This window comes from Pseudonaja textilis, chromosome 13, assembly GCF_049901715.1.
Source record: "Pseudonaja textilis isolate UNSWEBS1 chromosome 13, rPseTex1.2, whole genome shotgun sequence".
Classification (NCBI taxonomy): Eukaryota; Metazoa; Chordata; class Lepidosauria; order Squamata; family Elapidae; genus Pseudonaja; species Pseudonaja textilis.
Window position 1 is genome coordinate 13,729,008 of NC_142002.1, and position 15,377 is coordinate 13,744,384.

The window sequence follows — 15,377 nt, forward strand, 5'->3', positions numbered from 1 at the left end:
AGGGCAAAATCATAGCTGACTCACACTTTAATCTGCTTGTTTCCTAAGAGAATGTAACCAGGATTACAGGGAGGTAGTTTATTTATAAGAGAACTATCAGGCGCAATAAATCAAGGCTATTCAAATGACTACAGGTTGATTGCATGCTAAGGCTGTCTACAAGAATCTGAATTACTAACGGTCAAAGCAAATTGGTCGTAGATAAGAGTCAATGGAATACAAGGAAGACTGGAACTTACCAAATTAGCAGATGATACTAAGCTGGCAAGAATAGCTAACACCCAAGAAGTTAGGCTCAAGATCCAGATGGATCTGGACAGACTAGAACACTGGGCCATATCTAATAAAATGAAATTCAATATAGAGAAAAGTAAACTTCTACACTTAGGCAAGAAAAACCAAAAGTACATATATAGACTAGGTGAAACCAGGCTCAATAGCAGGAACTGGGAGAGGGATCTTGGACTCTTAGTGGACAACTAGCTAAATATGAGCCAGCAGTGTGCAGCTGCCGCCAAAAAAGCTAATGCAATCCTAAATTGCATTAACAGAGGGATACAGTCAAGATCAAGGGAAGTACTAATACCACTCTATAAAGCCTTAGTAGGACCACATCTAGAGTACTGCATCCAGTTTTGTTAACCACATTATAAAAAAGATGTTAAGACTCTAGAAAAAGTGCAGAGAAGAGCAACCAGGATGATTAGGGGACTGGAGGCTAAAACATACAACGAACGGTTGCAGGAACTGGGCTTGGCTAGTCTAGTAAAGAGAAGGACCAGGAGAGACATGATAGAGGTCTTCCAATATTTGAGGGGCTGCCACGGGGAGGAAGCGGTCAAGCTATTTTCTAAAGCTCCTGTAGACCAAACAAGGAATAATGGATGGAACCTGAACAAGGAGAGATTTAACCTGGAAACAAGGAGAAACTTTCTGATAGTGAGAACAATCAACCAATGGAACAGAAGTTTCTTTTGGAAGTTGTGGGAGCTTCATCACTGGAGGCTTTCAAGAAGAGATTGGACTGCCCTTTGTCAGAAAAGGTGTAGGGTCTTCCGCTTGGGTGGGGGGGTTGGACTAGATGACCTACAAAGTCCCTTCCAATTATTCTGATTATTATAATCAGAAGGTCCCTTCTGATTATCTGTATCTGTATATCTTGTGAGCTCGAAGGGACTCAAGACTGATGACACGTTTGACCCCTCCTTCAAGCTCGGCCTCTCCTAGAAGGACAATCTGTTGACTTTGAAACAAAAAACAAGAGATGTATTTGAAAATAAGAACGAGAATGGCGAATTTAATTTGGGGGCATGAAATGAATTGAATTGAGGATGCATGCATATCTAGTGAATGTGTTAAATGGGGGTAATGCTTGTTTTCATTCAGGGAATCTTCCATTTGAAGGACTCGGGGTTGGAAGAAGAATGCCGAAAGGAGAAAAATATTGTGATGACTCTAACTTTTCTTGCAAAGCAAGAATGCCGGGTTAATAATATTGGTTTCCTCTTTCAGCTGATTACAAGCTATTGTGTCCAGGAGGAGAAGGATTTCGACCCAATCCCATTACTGTCATTTTGGAAGGTAAGGCCTGCTTGTGTTCTCTTTCTCTAGGCATCCTACTATTACACTGATTATTCTTAGCCAAGCTCTGTTGGTTTGATGTTTTAACCAAATGCTGTGTCTAATTTTATCTGAACAGATATTGATGAGTGTCAAGAACTCCCTGGACTTTGTCAAGGAGGACAGTGCATCAATTCATTTGGTAGCTTTCAGTGCCAGTGTCCATCTGGGTACTATTTGAATGAAGAGACACGAGTATGTGATGGTAAGCAAATCACCAATGTGTTGCTGTGTATTAAGGATTCTAGCTAAATGCCTCTTTCAACATTATGCCTGGCAATCATTTGGGGCTCGAGACTTATGACACGTTTGACTCCTCCCTCTCGCTTAGGAAGTTGTCAGGTGTGAACAACCAGGTCCATACGTGTAGAGTTCACTTTGCTACTTTATTGCCCAATGCCTATTTCAAAGGATCTTCTCAGACAGGCAGCTTGCACCTGGACCAGCCTAGATAAGATTCAGGGACATTCAAGAAGGCTCAAACCTTGCCTTTTTGTGCTTACCAAAGAATTCTAGACTAATTCCCTGCTTGACTCCTCCCTCTGGTTTTGCCAGTTTCTCTCTGACAAAAGTATAGCTATCAACACATAGCACATACTTAGTTACATGCCACTCTGTAAAGGAGGGGAAAGAGCCACTTTCAAAGCACACAATAGTTCTCCAAAATATATTAGAAGCATGCTGAACTATAGAAGCAAAATTAATATTAGTTAATTCAAAGTTAGCGTAAAATATCCACTGACCTTTTCAAGCATCTTTGCCCATTTTTCTAGACTCCCTTGCTTTCTTCATCTGTTATAGATTTTACACTTCCTTTACTTAGGGTCTTAACAGTATAGTTTCCTTCAATACAATATCACCTTTCAGTTAATCCTGAGAAATGCTTTAAGGGTAGAGAATGTGATTATTAATTCCATTGAGTTGGGAATATAGATTTATTACTCCTTTTTACCCATATATGACTCACTCTAAACCGCTGTTGCTGACTGTGGAATTCTGGAAGTTGGCCCATATTTCTTAAAGTTGCCAAGGTTGAGAAACACGGCTCTAAACAGTATTTGAAATCTTGAGTATCCTGAACAAATCCCAGTCCAGCTAGTCTTTGATTTCAGTAGGTACTAAATAACAGTGACAAAATGTATGTTCAAAAAATACTGTTATTTTATTTTCAACATCCAAATCTCTATTTTAGTTGTAGCAATAGGACTGGATTCAGCTATGAAATAATTAAAAATCTCTTAAGCATATGGCGATTTCTTTGTCTCCTTAATAAATGATTGTTAACTCACATGGACTTGGACAACAGGCGGTCTTCAGCTGCAACGAACCATCCTTCCTTCCTTCCTTCCTTCCTTCCTTCCTTCCTTCCTTCCTTCCTTCCTTCCTTTGTCCATCCATCTCTTCTCTCCTTCCTTCCTTCCTTCCTTCCTTCCTTCCTTCCTTCCTTCCTTCCTTCCTTCCTTCCTTCCTTCCTTCCTTCCTATGTCCATCCATTCCTTCTCTCCTCCCTCCCTCCCTCATGCTCTATTCCTTCCTTCCTTCCTTCTTTCCTCCCTCCCTCCCTCGCCTCCTTGTTGTCAGTCTGAACTACTAGCTTTGTATTTTCCTTGCAGATATTAATGAATGTGCCACAGTTGGTATTTGTGGCCCTGGAACCTGTTACAACACCATTGGAAATTTCACCTGTATTTGTCCTCCGGATTATCTGCAAGTCAACGGTGGAAATAATTGCATGGGTAAGGTTGCCTCCATTTCTTTTTCCAGATTAAAAAGTTGTTTACTGTTTTTATTTAATCCCATCAAAGGGGGTGGGGTGGGGGGAATCCTCTGAAACAAATCATGTTGCTTCCCTAACTTTTTTGGAGCAGAGAGAGGTGGGAAAGTTGGGTAGTTTTTTTTTTAAAAAACCTAAATGTAGCTTAGATCATATTATCTTAGGAGTCCAGCCACTTACCCCCCCCAAATAGTGAGAATGACTGAAAGATTGACTCCAGGATTTATTATAAGGACTCTTGTATGTTGAAAATTTCTTTGGGCCCATTTTTGTGCACATGCAAATCACGGGCTGCCATGTTTGTGCATGTACAAAGATGCAAACGTGGTAATTCCTATGTTTTGTAAAGTCGACATTTGTGGAAATCTCATCTTATATAAAATCCTTGTATCAAGGAAGCACCCAAACCCTTTTCGAATAAAACAGACACGAACCAAAGGGAACAGAAACCTTTTAATGATTCTTACGAATCCCCGGTTAAAGGGCTGCTGCAAACTAATTAACTTTGATGAGCACAAGCCTCGCCAAAACTGTGCGAAGCTGTCAAGAATAACAGATAAGGTTACCTAAAAATATTTTACAACACAAGAGTCTTCAAATACCAACTAAGATACTGCAATGTCCACGAGGCTCGAGTTTCAAAATGTGTTTGCTTCCTGCAAAGAACGTCCAATTCACAGCTAGTTTTTATTTTCTTGAAGGAGGGGCCATTACCTTGCAGCCTTACTCCCGAGTCACCCATGCTGCTGCAGCTGCTCTTTCCTGCAAGCAGCCGTGAGCTCATGCGCACTTGGCACAGGCTCCTCGGGAACCTCCTCATCACTGCTGCCAGCCCCCACAATCTCTGAAGGCAGCAGTCCACTCCCTGATGGTCCTGGCCCCTCATCTGGGTCCTCACTCTCCTCAGCCACCCGCACCTGCTGCTGGCTAACCACAACACACAGTCAATGGAGCAGAGCAGTAGACTGTTTGAGAGGTCCTTAGAGCTTGCTTGTTTTCTTGCAGATATTTCATTACCCAAACTAGGTAGCATCATCAATGCTAGTAAGGAGTAGACCGCTTCCAACCTGATCTGTAGAACAGGTAGTCATTGGGACCAGAATTTTGCCATGATTGTTAAGTGAATCAGATGTCCCTTAATCCAATCCACTTCCCCATTGACTTTGCTTGTTGGAAGCCAACTGGGAAGGTCGCAAGTGGCGATCACGTGACCTCCCAGGATGCTGCCAGAGTCACAAGTATGAGGACCATTTTAAGCCATCTTTTGAAGGGCCCTTGTAAACTTTGCTAAATGAATGGTGGTCAGTCAATTGTAATTCCCACTAGAGAAATTTAATTGCAAATAATGGACCTTGTTTCTGTATCTATTTAAAAACAAAACAAGGGTCCTCTCTTCTTCCAGCTTATATCATGGTTATTAATGTAGCATCAACTGAATCATCTGGTAGTTTTAAGTAGAACTGAGCAATCTTTTGTGGTTCAGTTGGGTGTAGTGAATAATGTTTTGAGTTCCAGGAAGGGTTAAGTCCCCCCAATTCGATCAATAAGATGTGGTGCATAGATCAGGTAAAAACAAATTCCTCCAAGATGCAAAATGTAGTGAACAACTTTGTTATTTCAGGATTTACCTTCTTATTCAGTGCATGTTATTTCAGTCTTACCCTTCTGCTTAATTTTTCTTTCTATTTTTTTTGAAATTCCAAACTGAAATGAACTCAACATGTATAAGCAAAGCTAAGCCAAAAACCATGTGGCGTCCTCTTCCAACATTTTTCCAGAAGGATATGAAATCATAAATGGAGCAAGGTTTTAAAGAAATGGTTGACGAACAGTCACATGTGTTCTTCTGCCAAGGTTTTGGGGCCCCTTGAAGAACATGTTCCACATTTCATAATTAGGAAGTCCGGTGACATTCGTGGGATTTTGGATGGTTCTGCAAGCAACACATTTTTCCATAGATGATGATGTAACTTTACAGTCGTTGTTAAAATTGCAGCCCGACAGTTGTGGATTGCAACAGCTTCCCTTAAACAGGGAAATGAGTAAAAAAGAGAAGAGGTGGCTTCAAAGAAAGGACTGACTCATAAAGCTAGCATGTTTTGTCTTTTAAAGGAAGGCTTAACCAAGATTCTTGGTGTTGGAAAAAAAAATTAGAGTACAAATGCCATCCTTTGCTGTTCCTAAAAATTAATTTTGCATATAACGTACTGAAATTAAGGCAGTTGCAATTATGGAAGAACATTACTCTGTGTGGGTTCTGTGCATTTGTTTGCATGGTGGTGCAGGGGTGGGTGGGAGAGGTTGCATAAAAGACCTTCTCAGCAGACTGTATCCCAATACAGGTAGTCCTCAACTTAAAACAGTTCATTTAGTGACAAAGTTACAACGGCACTGAAAAAAATGACTTAGCACCATTTTTTACACTTATGACCATTGCAGCATCCTCCATGGTCACGTGATTTCCATTTGGATGCTTGGCAGCTGACTCATATTTATGTCGGTTGCCATGTCCCATAGTTATGTGATCCCATTTCATCAGGAAGGAAGGAAGGAAGGAAGGAAGGAAGGAAGGAAGGAAGGAATAGAGCATGAGGCCGGGAGGGTGGGAGGAAGGAAGGAAGGAGAAAAGGGATGGATGGATGAATGAATGGATGGATGGATGGAAATAGAAAGGAAGGAAGGAAGGAAAGGAAGGAAGGAAGGAAGGAAAAGAAGGAAGGAGGGAAGGAAGGAAGGGGAAAAGGGTTGGATGAATGTATGGATGGATGGACATAGGAAGGAAGGGAAAGAAGGAAGGAGCAAGGATGGATGGATGAATGAATGGATGGATGGACATAGGAAGGAAGGAAGGGAAGGAAGGAAAGGAGAAAAGGGATGGATGGATGGATGAGTGGATGGATGGACATAGGAAGGAAGGAGAAAAGGGATGGATGAATGGATGGACATAGGAAGGAAGGATGATAAGAGGCTTTGTGATGATGATTGAGGATGAGGATGATGAAGATGATGGACCACTAATATGCTTCTTCTCCCTTGTTGCAGATATGAGGAGAAGCCTCTGCTACAGAAACTACAATGCTGACAATCAAACTTGCGATGGAGAACTGCTTTTTAACATGACCAAAAAAATGTGCTGCTGTTCTTACAATATTGGACGAGCCTGGAACAGACCGTGTGAACAATGCCCCATCCCAAGCACTGGTTGGTACTGGCATTAAAGGGGAGGGAGGGAGGGAGGGAGGGAGGGGGAGAGAGAGAGAGAGAGAGGGAGAGAGAGAGTATGTAGCTGTTATGCTCTTCCAGCAATATACCACTGTCCACTGTAGTAATTTATTTACCATATAGCTAAAACGGGTATATAAACAACTGTTAGTGCCACTTGAATTGTTCAATGTCATGAAAGAGTTGTTGTCTCTATCCAATTTGGTGATCTTGGACCCATCACCGAGAACCTAAACTACCCCATTGCCAATAGCTATATTGCTCTCTTAAAAAAGATATTGCAGAGCAGCTATCTAATAATGATTTTATTATATAAACATAAATAGATGCAAATTAAACAGTTGCTATAAGAGTTGGCTGGAAAAGAAGCGTTGTTGTTTCAGTGGATTATTATTTTTTTTAATATGGAGTTCTTCCTCTTTTTTTTTTTATCATTTTAGATGAGTTTTCAGTTCTCTGTGGAAGTCAAAGGCCTGGTTTCTTTATAGACATCTTTACAGGACTGCCCGTTGGTGAGCTACGTTCTAAACAGATTTATTTTTAATCCTCGTGAGGGGAAGGGATATATAATTTTGTCCTTTTCTCGGGAAGTTCTCAAGACTAAACAACACAGTAGGACCCAGCCAGTGCCAGTCTACCCGTTCTCCTTGGGGAGGTGGGGTCCTCTCCTCGCTGGCATTTTATAATCCCCCCTGGCTTGGGATTACAGACAGTAGAAAGACTGGAGGATGTTATCAACAACTTCGACCCAGCATCGGTGGAAAGGTTCTCGAACGGCTACCAATCCATTCTGGGTCAAGGCAGGTGGGGGGGAAAAGCTAGGCGTTTTTTTTTTCTTTTTAAACCCTAAGATTTTTATCTAACCTTTCACCATCGGTTCCTGAGGACATTGTGTTGGAGGCGAGGGTGGGAAGGCATTTTGTTTGTGTGCCCTTTGACAGAAAGGCGGGTGGGGGGAGGAGAAGATTGAGACAGATAATATTTTTCACACAGTATAAGTGGGGAAACGGTTCAGGAATCTCAACCCTAATGGGAAAACCCGAGGAATTCGTGGGAACGAAGCCAACGGTATTCTTAGAATTCCCTTCTGTCTTTTTTTTTTTTTAAATTAAATTATTATTATTCTTATTCTGTTTGGCAAGTAGTTTTTTATTTTTATGTCTTTAAATACATCTTTAAGTGAACAGTGCGGTTCCAGGCATTTTACATTTTAAATCAAACATGACCATAATCGTAGATACAGCCTTTTTGTCTAACTTCACATCATTATCTACATTACCAATTTCCCTTTTTATATTCCCATACATTACTTTATATCAATCTCTTTATTCTTAATCATTCTCTATATTCATTAGTCATATGTTCTTATATTCATCAAGTTTGTAAATTTTATCAAATCATATAATTTCATTAGTTATTCACTAATTCATCTTAATTTATATTATCCAATATTTTATCCCTTTTTTAATACTACTTTGCCACTGTTTTATATATCTATATATCTATATCTATATCTATATCTATCTATATCTATATCTGTCTATCTATCTATCTGTCTATCTATCTATCTATCTATCTATCTATCTATCTGGATCTTTGGTTATTCGGGTTTTCTCCCGCATAAAATTGGAAGTATCTAGGCTAGATACTTCCAATTTTATGTGGGAGAAAACCCGAATAACCAAAGATCCACATACAAATACCCACGAAAACCTCAGAAAAAATATATATATATTTCATGCACCCCCTTCCGTCTAACTTCATCACTTTTACACAAATTATATTTTCCATCTTATTTTCATTTAGCCAATTATATAAACTTATGACAATATGATCATATTTTGATGTTATGTTCATATACCTCATTACCTTATATAAGGTAATGAGGTCTATCATTATTATTCAAATAGGGAACAAACCAGTGATAGAGGAGACAGAATTGTAGTAATGCTTAAGGGAGATATTTTGAGAGATAGGTCTTTTTTCTTTCTAAAGGATCATTTTTGGGCAGTGGTGGGATTCAAATAATTTAACAACCGGTTCTCTGTCCTAATGACCGGCTGGGTGGGCGTGGCCAGGGTGGGCGTGGCCAGGGGTATGCACTTGGCCTCCTGCACCGCCCCCTGGTGCAAATCGGTTGAATCCCACCCCTGCATTTGGGGCTTAATTAGGGAGAAGTGTTGTTTTAAACGTTGGCACCTCTGTTGTCTCTTTATGCAGATATTGATGAGTGCCGTGAGATCCCTGGGATATGTGAGAATGGGATTTGCATAAACCTGATTGGCAGTTTCCGATGCGAATGTTCGGGTGGCTTCTTTTACAATGAAAAGTTACTGATCTGTGAAGGTAAGGAGCTTCCGTTCAGAATCGCCTGCGGTAGGTAGAGATGGAAGTGGCGCGGCCTGCAGCCAAGAAGGTGGGATTCTCAGAGAGCCTCCTTAATCAGCTCGATTTTGGAATCTGCATATTTGTGCTGTAGCGCCTCATTTATCCGTAAGTACTAGTAGTCCTCCTCTTACGACCTAAATTGGGGCTGGAAGTTTGGTTGCTAAGTAATAGCAATAGCATTTAGATTTATATACTGCTTCAAAGTGTTTTATGGCCCTCTCTAAGTGGTTTACAGAGTCAGCCTATTGTCCTCATTTTATTGACCTCAGAAAGGATGGAAGGCTGAGTCACCCTTGAGCTGTTTGGAATCGAACTCATGGCAGTGGGCAGAGTGAGCCTGCAATATTGCATTCTAACCACTGGGAGGGAGGGAGGGAGGGAGGAAGATAGCAATAACACGTAGACTTATATACCGCTTCACAGTGCTTTTCAGCCCTCTCTAAGCGATTTGCAGAGTCAGCCTGTTGCCCCCAACAATCTGGGTCCTCGTTTTACCCATCTCATAAGGATGGAAGGATGAGTCCACCTTGAGCCGGTGGGAATCGAACTGCCGAACTGCTGGCAACCAGCAGTCAGCCGAAGTAGCCTACAATACTGCATTCTAACCACTGCGCCACTCTTATGCGGTTAAGCAAGTCTTCACTGGAGCCAACTTTACAATCCTTTTTAACTCTGGTTATTAAATGAATCAATCAGTCATTAAGTAAATCCAGCTTCCCCTGTTGACTTTGCCTCTCAGTAAGTGGCTAGAAAGATCACAAGTCATGATCATGTGAGTGCAGGGTATTGCAACTGTCAGAAATACGGGCCAGGTGCCAAGCACACAATTTACAATCACAGGGCTGTGGGGAGGCAGTGATTATCATAATCTGCAAGAGCCCTGGTGGTGCAGTGCTTAGAACTGCAGGCTAATTCTGCCGACTATCAGCAGTTCGATCCTGATTGGCTCAAGGTTGACTCAGCCTTCCATCCTTCCGAAGTCGGTAAAATGAGGACCCAGATTGTTGGGGGCAAGAGGCTGACTCTGTGAACCATTTAGAGAGGGCTTGTGAAGCACTGTGAAGCGGTATATAAGTCTACGTTCCATTGCTATTGCTATACTTTTGAGAAGTTGCTTTTTTCAACATGGTGGTAATTCCAAACTGTTATTAAACAAATGGTCATACGTTGAGGACTACCAATAGATTAAGACAAGGCCTCTTTGATTCTTTTGAATTCCTTTTCAAAGTATTTGTTGATCGAAGAGGAATGCTGCTGTCCACTTGTCATATTATGGGGAAGGAAGGCACAGATATTGTGCAAAATATCATATTCATTCCCAGAGTCAGAGAATGCCATTTCATCCTTGCTAATATTGCTGGGCTACATTTTAGATTCAGTTCATAGCATCTATCTCCAGTTCATTAAAATTCACCTCTTCCCAGGACTGTATAGTTGCAACAAAAACCCTCCTTTAGCAGGTGCACAGTATGTCTGCTTTAATACTTTTGCAGATTTGAAGCTCCTTTTCTGAAATGAATCAGAAATAACACACAGCCTTCATCTCTAATACCAATTATCAGTTCTAAGATCTTTTTTTTTTATAAAAAAACACATTTCCAATAGATATTGATGAATGCCAGAATGGACCAGTTTGTCAACAAAATGCAGATTGCGTGAATACACCAGGAAGCTACCGCTGTGATTGTAAACCTGGTTATCGATTTACACCTGTTGGCCTATGTGTTGGTAAGTACTAATGCCATTTGTGCGATATTGTAAAATATGTAAGCATGCTAACTGATTGGAGGAATAGGGATACTTCTTTCAAAAATATACACAGGCACAACAGTTGCATTAAAATTCTCTTTTTAAAAATGGAGTGCCACATTATTTTGATCTTGAGTCTATACGTTGTTTTTTTCCACTCACAAAGAAGCCAAATAAACTTTGCAATGTTTATATTTTCTTAGACCAAAAAATTCAGTCACAACTAGCCAAAGAGAATGCACAGTCTTTCTTTCAACACAACAGATGCCAGGTTTTGGGGTTTTTTTTTTTTTTGCTAAGTGTAGAGTACCCTGTTTTAAACATGTTCATATAAACATACTGTAATAATTTTTTTTTATCTCTGCAGCAATGTGAGCAGCTGATTTAAACCACCAACCTCAAAATGTTTTACTACTATATATTTAAAAAATTAATTTCCTTATTTGTTTTGAAGGGCAAATTCAGTTTCATAGGTCCCCCTCTTTCTCTCTCTCTCTCTCTGCTTGTAGAGTAGCTAACAGCAATTAAGCATCAACCAAATGTCATAACAATAATGAAAATTCCCCATAATTAAATTCAAATTAGAATCAACTCATAAGGAATTTGGAATAATTTGGTTGCTAGCATCAACCTGTATCAACTATCAGCACCAGTCAGTGATATTTGTGATACATTTTTAAAAGTTCAGTTGACTGAGTTTCATGTTTAATGATGATGATGATTATTATTATAAACTTTTATACATTAAACATGAAACTCAGTCAACTGAACATTTAAAAATGTATCACAAATATCATTGACTATCATTGATCATTGACTACTATTATTATTATTGTTGTTGTTGATTTAATCTTCAATTCAGTTCACAGTCTGGGACTGGTAAAAACTGAACAGTTCAAGTCCTAATCAAGATCTAAGAGTTGTTAAGGTAGCATATGAGCGTATAGGCAGGTTCAAGTAGGATGGGGTGTTTTTTTTTTGCAAAGTCGGGATGTTCAGGTCCAATAAGTTCAAAATTTCCATGTATCTAGGTAGCCCTTTGGGTATTGCTCCAAGGTCTCCCATTACTATTGGTCTAACCATTGATTTCTTCCTCCGCAATAGCTCAGCTTCAATTTGCAAATCACGACATTGTGTTATTTTTCTGTAGCTGTTTCTCCTCAATTTGTGCATCCCCTGGTATTGCAATATGAATGAACCAGACTTTTTTTCTTTTCTTTTGCACAATAGTGATGTCAGGCATGTTGTGGGCCAGATGCCTGCCTGGTAGATATAGTAGTATTAGTGGAGGTGGTATATTCGTTGGCATTTTCTGAGCTGTATTTGAGAGAAGAGTACCTTTTCCCATAGAAGCAGAAGTGGATTTTCACTTTGAGATTGAAAGATTTGAATTGTTTAGGAAAATGTGGTGATTTAGCATCTTGTTAAACATTAAAATTCTGCAAGCTCCTTCCCTGCAATAGAAACAGGAAGCTACAGGTCAAAAGCTGATACAATCAACAATGTACCTTAATATGTGTTGGCAGAGACTTTATTTCCCTGAATTTTGCTCAGGAAGGGAAAATAAAATGCAATATTAGCAGCTTGATAAGTGTGTCATTTTAAGTCACATTTGTATGGACAGATACAATAAGTTGAACCTGTTAGGAATACATACATTTTTTAATCCATTGCACTGTTAGGATTGCATTAATTTTTCCTTACAATGCTTTAAAGAGGAACTAATAAGGTGCCAAATTTTTCTACTTCAACTTGTCATAGTTTTCTCCAAAATATAAAGCTAATTTTGTGCTTTGTGCTCAAGAAATAAGTTAGCAAAATTTTCATAGTTTGAAAGATTGAACTCTTTTTCAACTGTTTTTCCCCTACCGTTCTCTTCCTGAAATGTTCTGAAATTTTTAAGCTTTCTATGATTACAGATCGCAATGAGTGTCTAGAGATACCCAATATTTGTAGCCATGGCGATTGCATAGACCGTGAAGGAGGTTATACGTGTCGTTGCCACACGGGATTCAAAACCAATGAAGATGAAACAATGTGTTTGGGTATGTATGTATTTATATTTTTAGCCTTGTGAGTAACAGAAAGGCAATGTTCATTGTGGGTCATTTTATCAATGTGATGTAGATAGATGTAGCTCCTACATCAGGGGTGTCAAACTCATGTCGTCACAGTGGCGTCACATGACATATCAGGACTTTTTCCCTCTTTGGCTAAACTGGGCATGGGTGTGGCCAGTGTGTGACACATCTGGTCCACGGGCCAGGAGTTTGACAGCCCTACATGATCTGACTTATATGAGCCTTTAGATTAGAATTGGGCATCTATGGCAACATTTTGATTTGAAGACTTCAAATCCCAGAACATGGCTGGCTCAGGAATTCTGGGAGTTGAAGTCCACAAGTTGTAACATTGACATAGTTGCCCACCCCTGCTTTATAAACTGGATCTATCCATTCCTTGGGTCAGAGTGGATGATGAACTTGTGTAGTGTTGTGGTTTGTTGAATAGTTGTTGGCTTTTCCAGACTTCTCTGATTATGCAATTCTTTGTTTTAACTTGATTGTAAATTGTTATATTTTGTACGTTACCCAGAGCTGTCACAGATAAATTCATAAACAAGTAAATTTGATCTTCCCCTTAAAACTTGCAGAAACATCTTAGACAGAAGAAAGAACTAAAGTCAAAAACATGCCTGTAGAAGAATTATTAATAGTTTTCATGTTTCTTACAGGCCAATGTTTTCATGCATTTTAGACTTGTTCAGATCCCTTCACCACAGTTTTCATCATTTGTTTAGATTTGTAGCTTTCATTGTGAGATAGCTCACAATGAAAGCTACAAACCTTGATCTGGCTCACTTCTGTTTTGGATTCTGATTAATTCAGTTTCTCTGTCTCTCGTTACAATATGGATGCATGCATCTTTCTGTACATAAATAGCATAAGACCTTTTATTTGTTTGTTTTGAAAAACCATATTTCTAAGATTCAAGATTGGGTCTGATTTCACCAATATGTCCAACTTAATTTTACCTTGACTCATGCTAGTGAACTGATTCGTATTTCTTTTTGAGTTGTCAACAATATGTACATGAAAACATTCTGAATTTCTTACTCCGTTCACAGATATTAATGAATGTGAAAGAGATCCCTGTGGAAATGGCACCTGTAGAAATACAATTGGCTCCTTCAACTGCCGTTGCCATAATGGATTCATCCTGTCCCACAATAATGACTGTATAGGTAAGGAAACTTTCCAGTTGTGCAGCATAAATTTATTAGTTAATCGTTTAACAATCATATGCTGGGTGGAGGTGAAGGTTTAGTGTAGGCCAATTTATTTTGGCAAGCAATTGGGAGCCCATCGTATATACATAGTAATTACCTGAGTAAGTAATAATAAGTAATAATGAATTTTTAGAAGAAGTAAGTACAACTCCTGCTGACATCTACCTACCCAAATCTTTATATTGTTTGTTAGGGCCATTCTCTATCCTTGTGGATTTCCAACACACACACACACACACACACACACACACACACACACACACACACACACACTGCAGGAAGCTAAGTAGGAAGTTTCCTTTGAATGGAGTCCTAACTCAAAAAAAAAATGGTTGCACCCAATATCAAGGAAATTGGAGACATATCCTAGTTCCTTAACTTAAATTTATGATAAGAAATTGCCGGACTTTGTAACAGTAATACAAAAGACCAACTCTATTATCCTCTAGAGTGGTATTTCTTAACCTTGGAAGCTTGAAAATGGTTGAACTTCTGGATTCTGGGAGTTGAAGTCCATCCACCTTCAAGCTGCCAACGTTGAGAAACCCTGCTGTTATAACAGAAGTAGGAAAGGTTACCTTTTGGTGTTCTTTGAATATGGGTATATCAGTTAAGGTTTCTGAGAGGTGATCAGATCATGCCTTAGATTGAATTCAGCCATTTTTATTTGGAATAAAAAGTTTCTCAAGAATTGTAGACCGTGTTTGGAGAATTGGAGATAGAAGGTGTAAGCAGGGCTGAATCAGTCTGCTTGGATGCATTGGGATGCCATTGGTGGAAAACTCATCTTTTGGTAAAGGCAGTTGTGGTTTGTAATTCTTATTTGCTTCAATTCCCCTCTTTTTAACTATCTGTCCTTTCCTTGCCTCTTTCTTTCTTTCTTTCTTTCTTTCTTTCTTTCTTTCTTTCTTTCTTTCTTTCTTTCTTTCTTTCTTTCTTTCTTTCTTTCTTTCTTTCTTTCTTTCTTTCTTTCTTCTCCTTTTAGATGTTGATGAATGTGCCACCGGAAATGGACATTTGTGCAGAAATGGCCAATGTATTAACACTGTTGGGTCTTTTGAATGCCTTTGCAACGAGGGCTATGAGATGTCACCTGACAGAAGGCTCTGTATGGGTACGTCAAGAAATTAATCAAAGTGTTTGTTGCATTTCTATTTAAATGGCTGATATTTTTATATGTCCTGGTGAAGAAGATGTTCTACAGAAAGTATAACTCTGTTTGGTGCTTTCTCAGTATATCGGAGAATTCTCTTTACAAAAGAAAATCCTTTTTGAACTTTACAATCATCTCACAGATTAGAATCTTTATTTGTAACGTTTTAATAACACAGTTGG

The 15,377-nt window shown here is 39.3% G+C and overlaps 1 protein-coding gene across 2 annotated transcripts in view; it reads left to right on the plus strand.

Moving 5' to 3' along the window:
• Positions 1-15,377, plus strand: part of FBN1 (fibrillin 1) — a 179,886-nt gene that overhangs the window by 134,946 nt on the left and 29,563 nt on the right. For both annotated transcript variants that reach the window (XM_026709584.2, XM_087941425.1), the window contains exons 39-48: positions 1,513-1,581; positions 1,700-1,825; positions 3,234-3,356; positions 6,437-6,595; positions 7,057-7,128; positions 8,837-8,962; positions 10,610-10,732; positions 12,673-12,798; positions 13,881-13,997; positions 15,028-15,156. In XM_026709584.2, the coding sequence (XP_026565369.1) occupies positions 1,513-1,581; positions 1,700-1,825; positions 3,234-3,356; positions 6,437-6,595; positions 7,057-7,128; positions 8,837-8,962; positions 10,610-10,732; positions 12,673-12,798; positions 13,881-13,997; positions 15,028-15,156 (1,170 nt within the window). The remainder of the gene's footprint in view (positions 1-1,512; positions 1,582-1,699; positions 1,826-3,233; positions 3,357-6,436; positions 6,596-7,056; positions 7,129-8,836; positions 8,963-10,609; positions 10,733-12,672; positions 12,799-13,880; positions 13,998-15,027; positions 15,157-15,377) is intronic.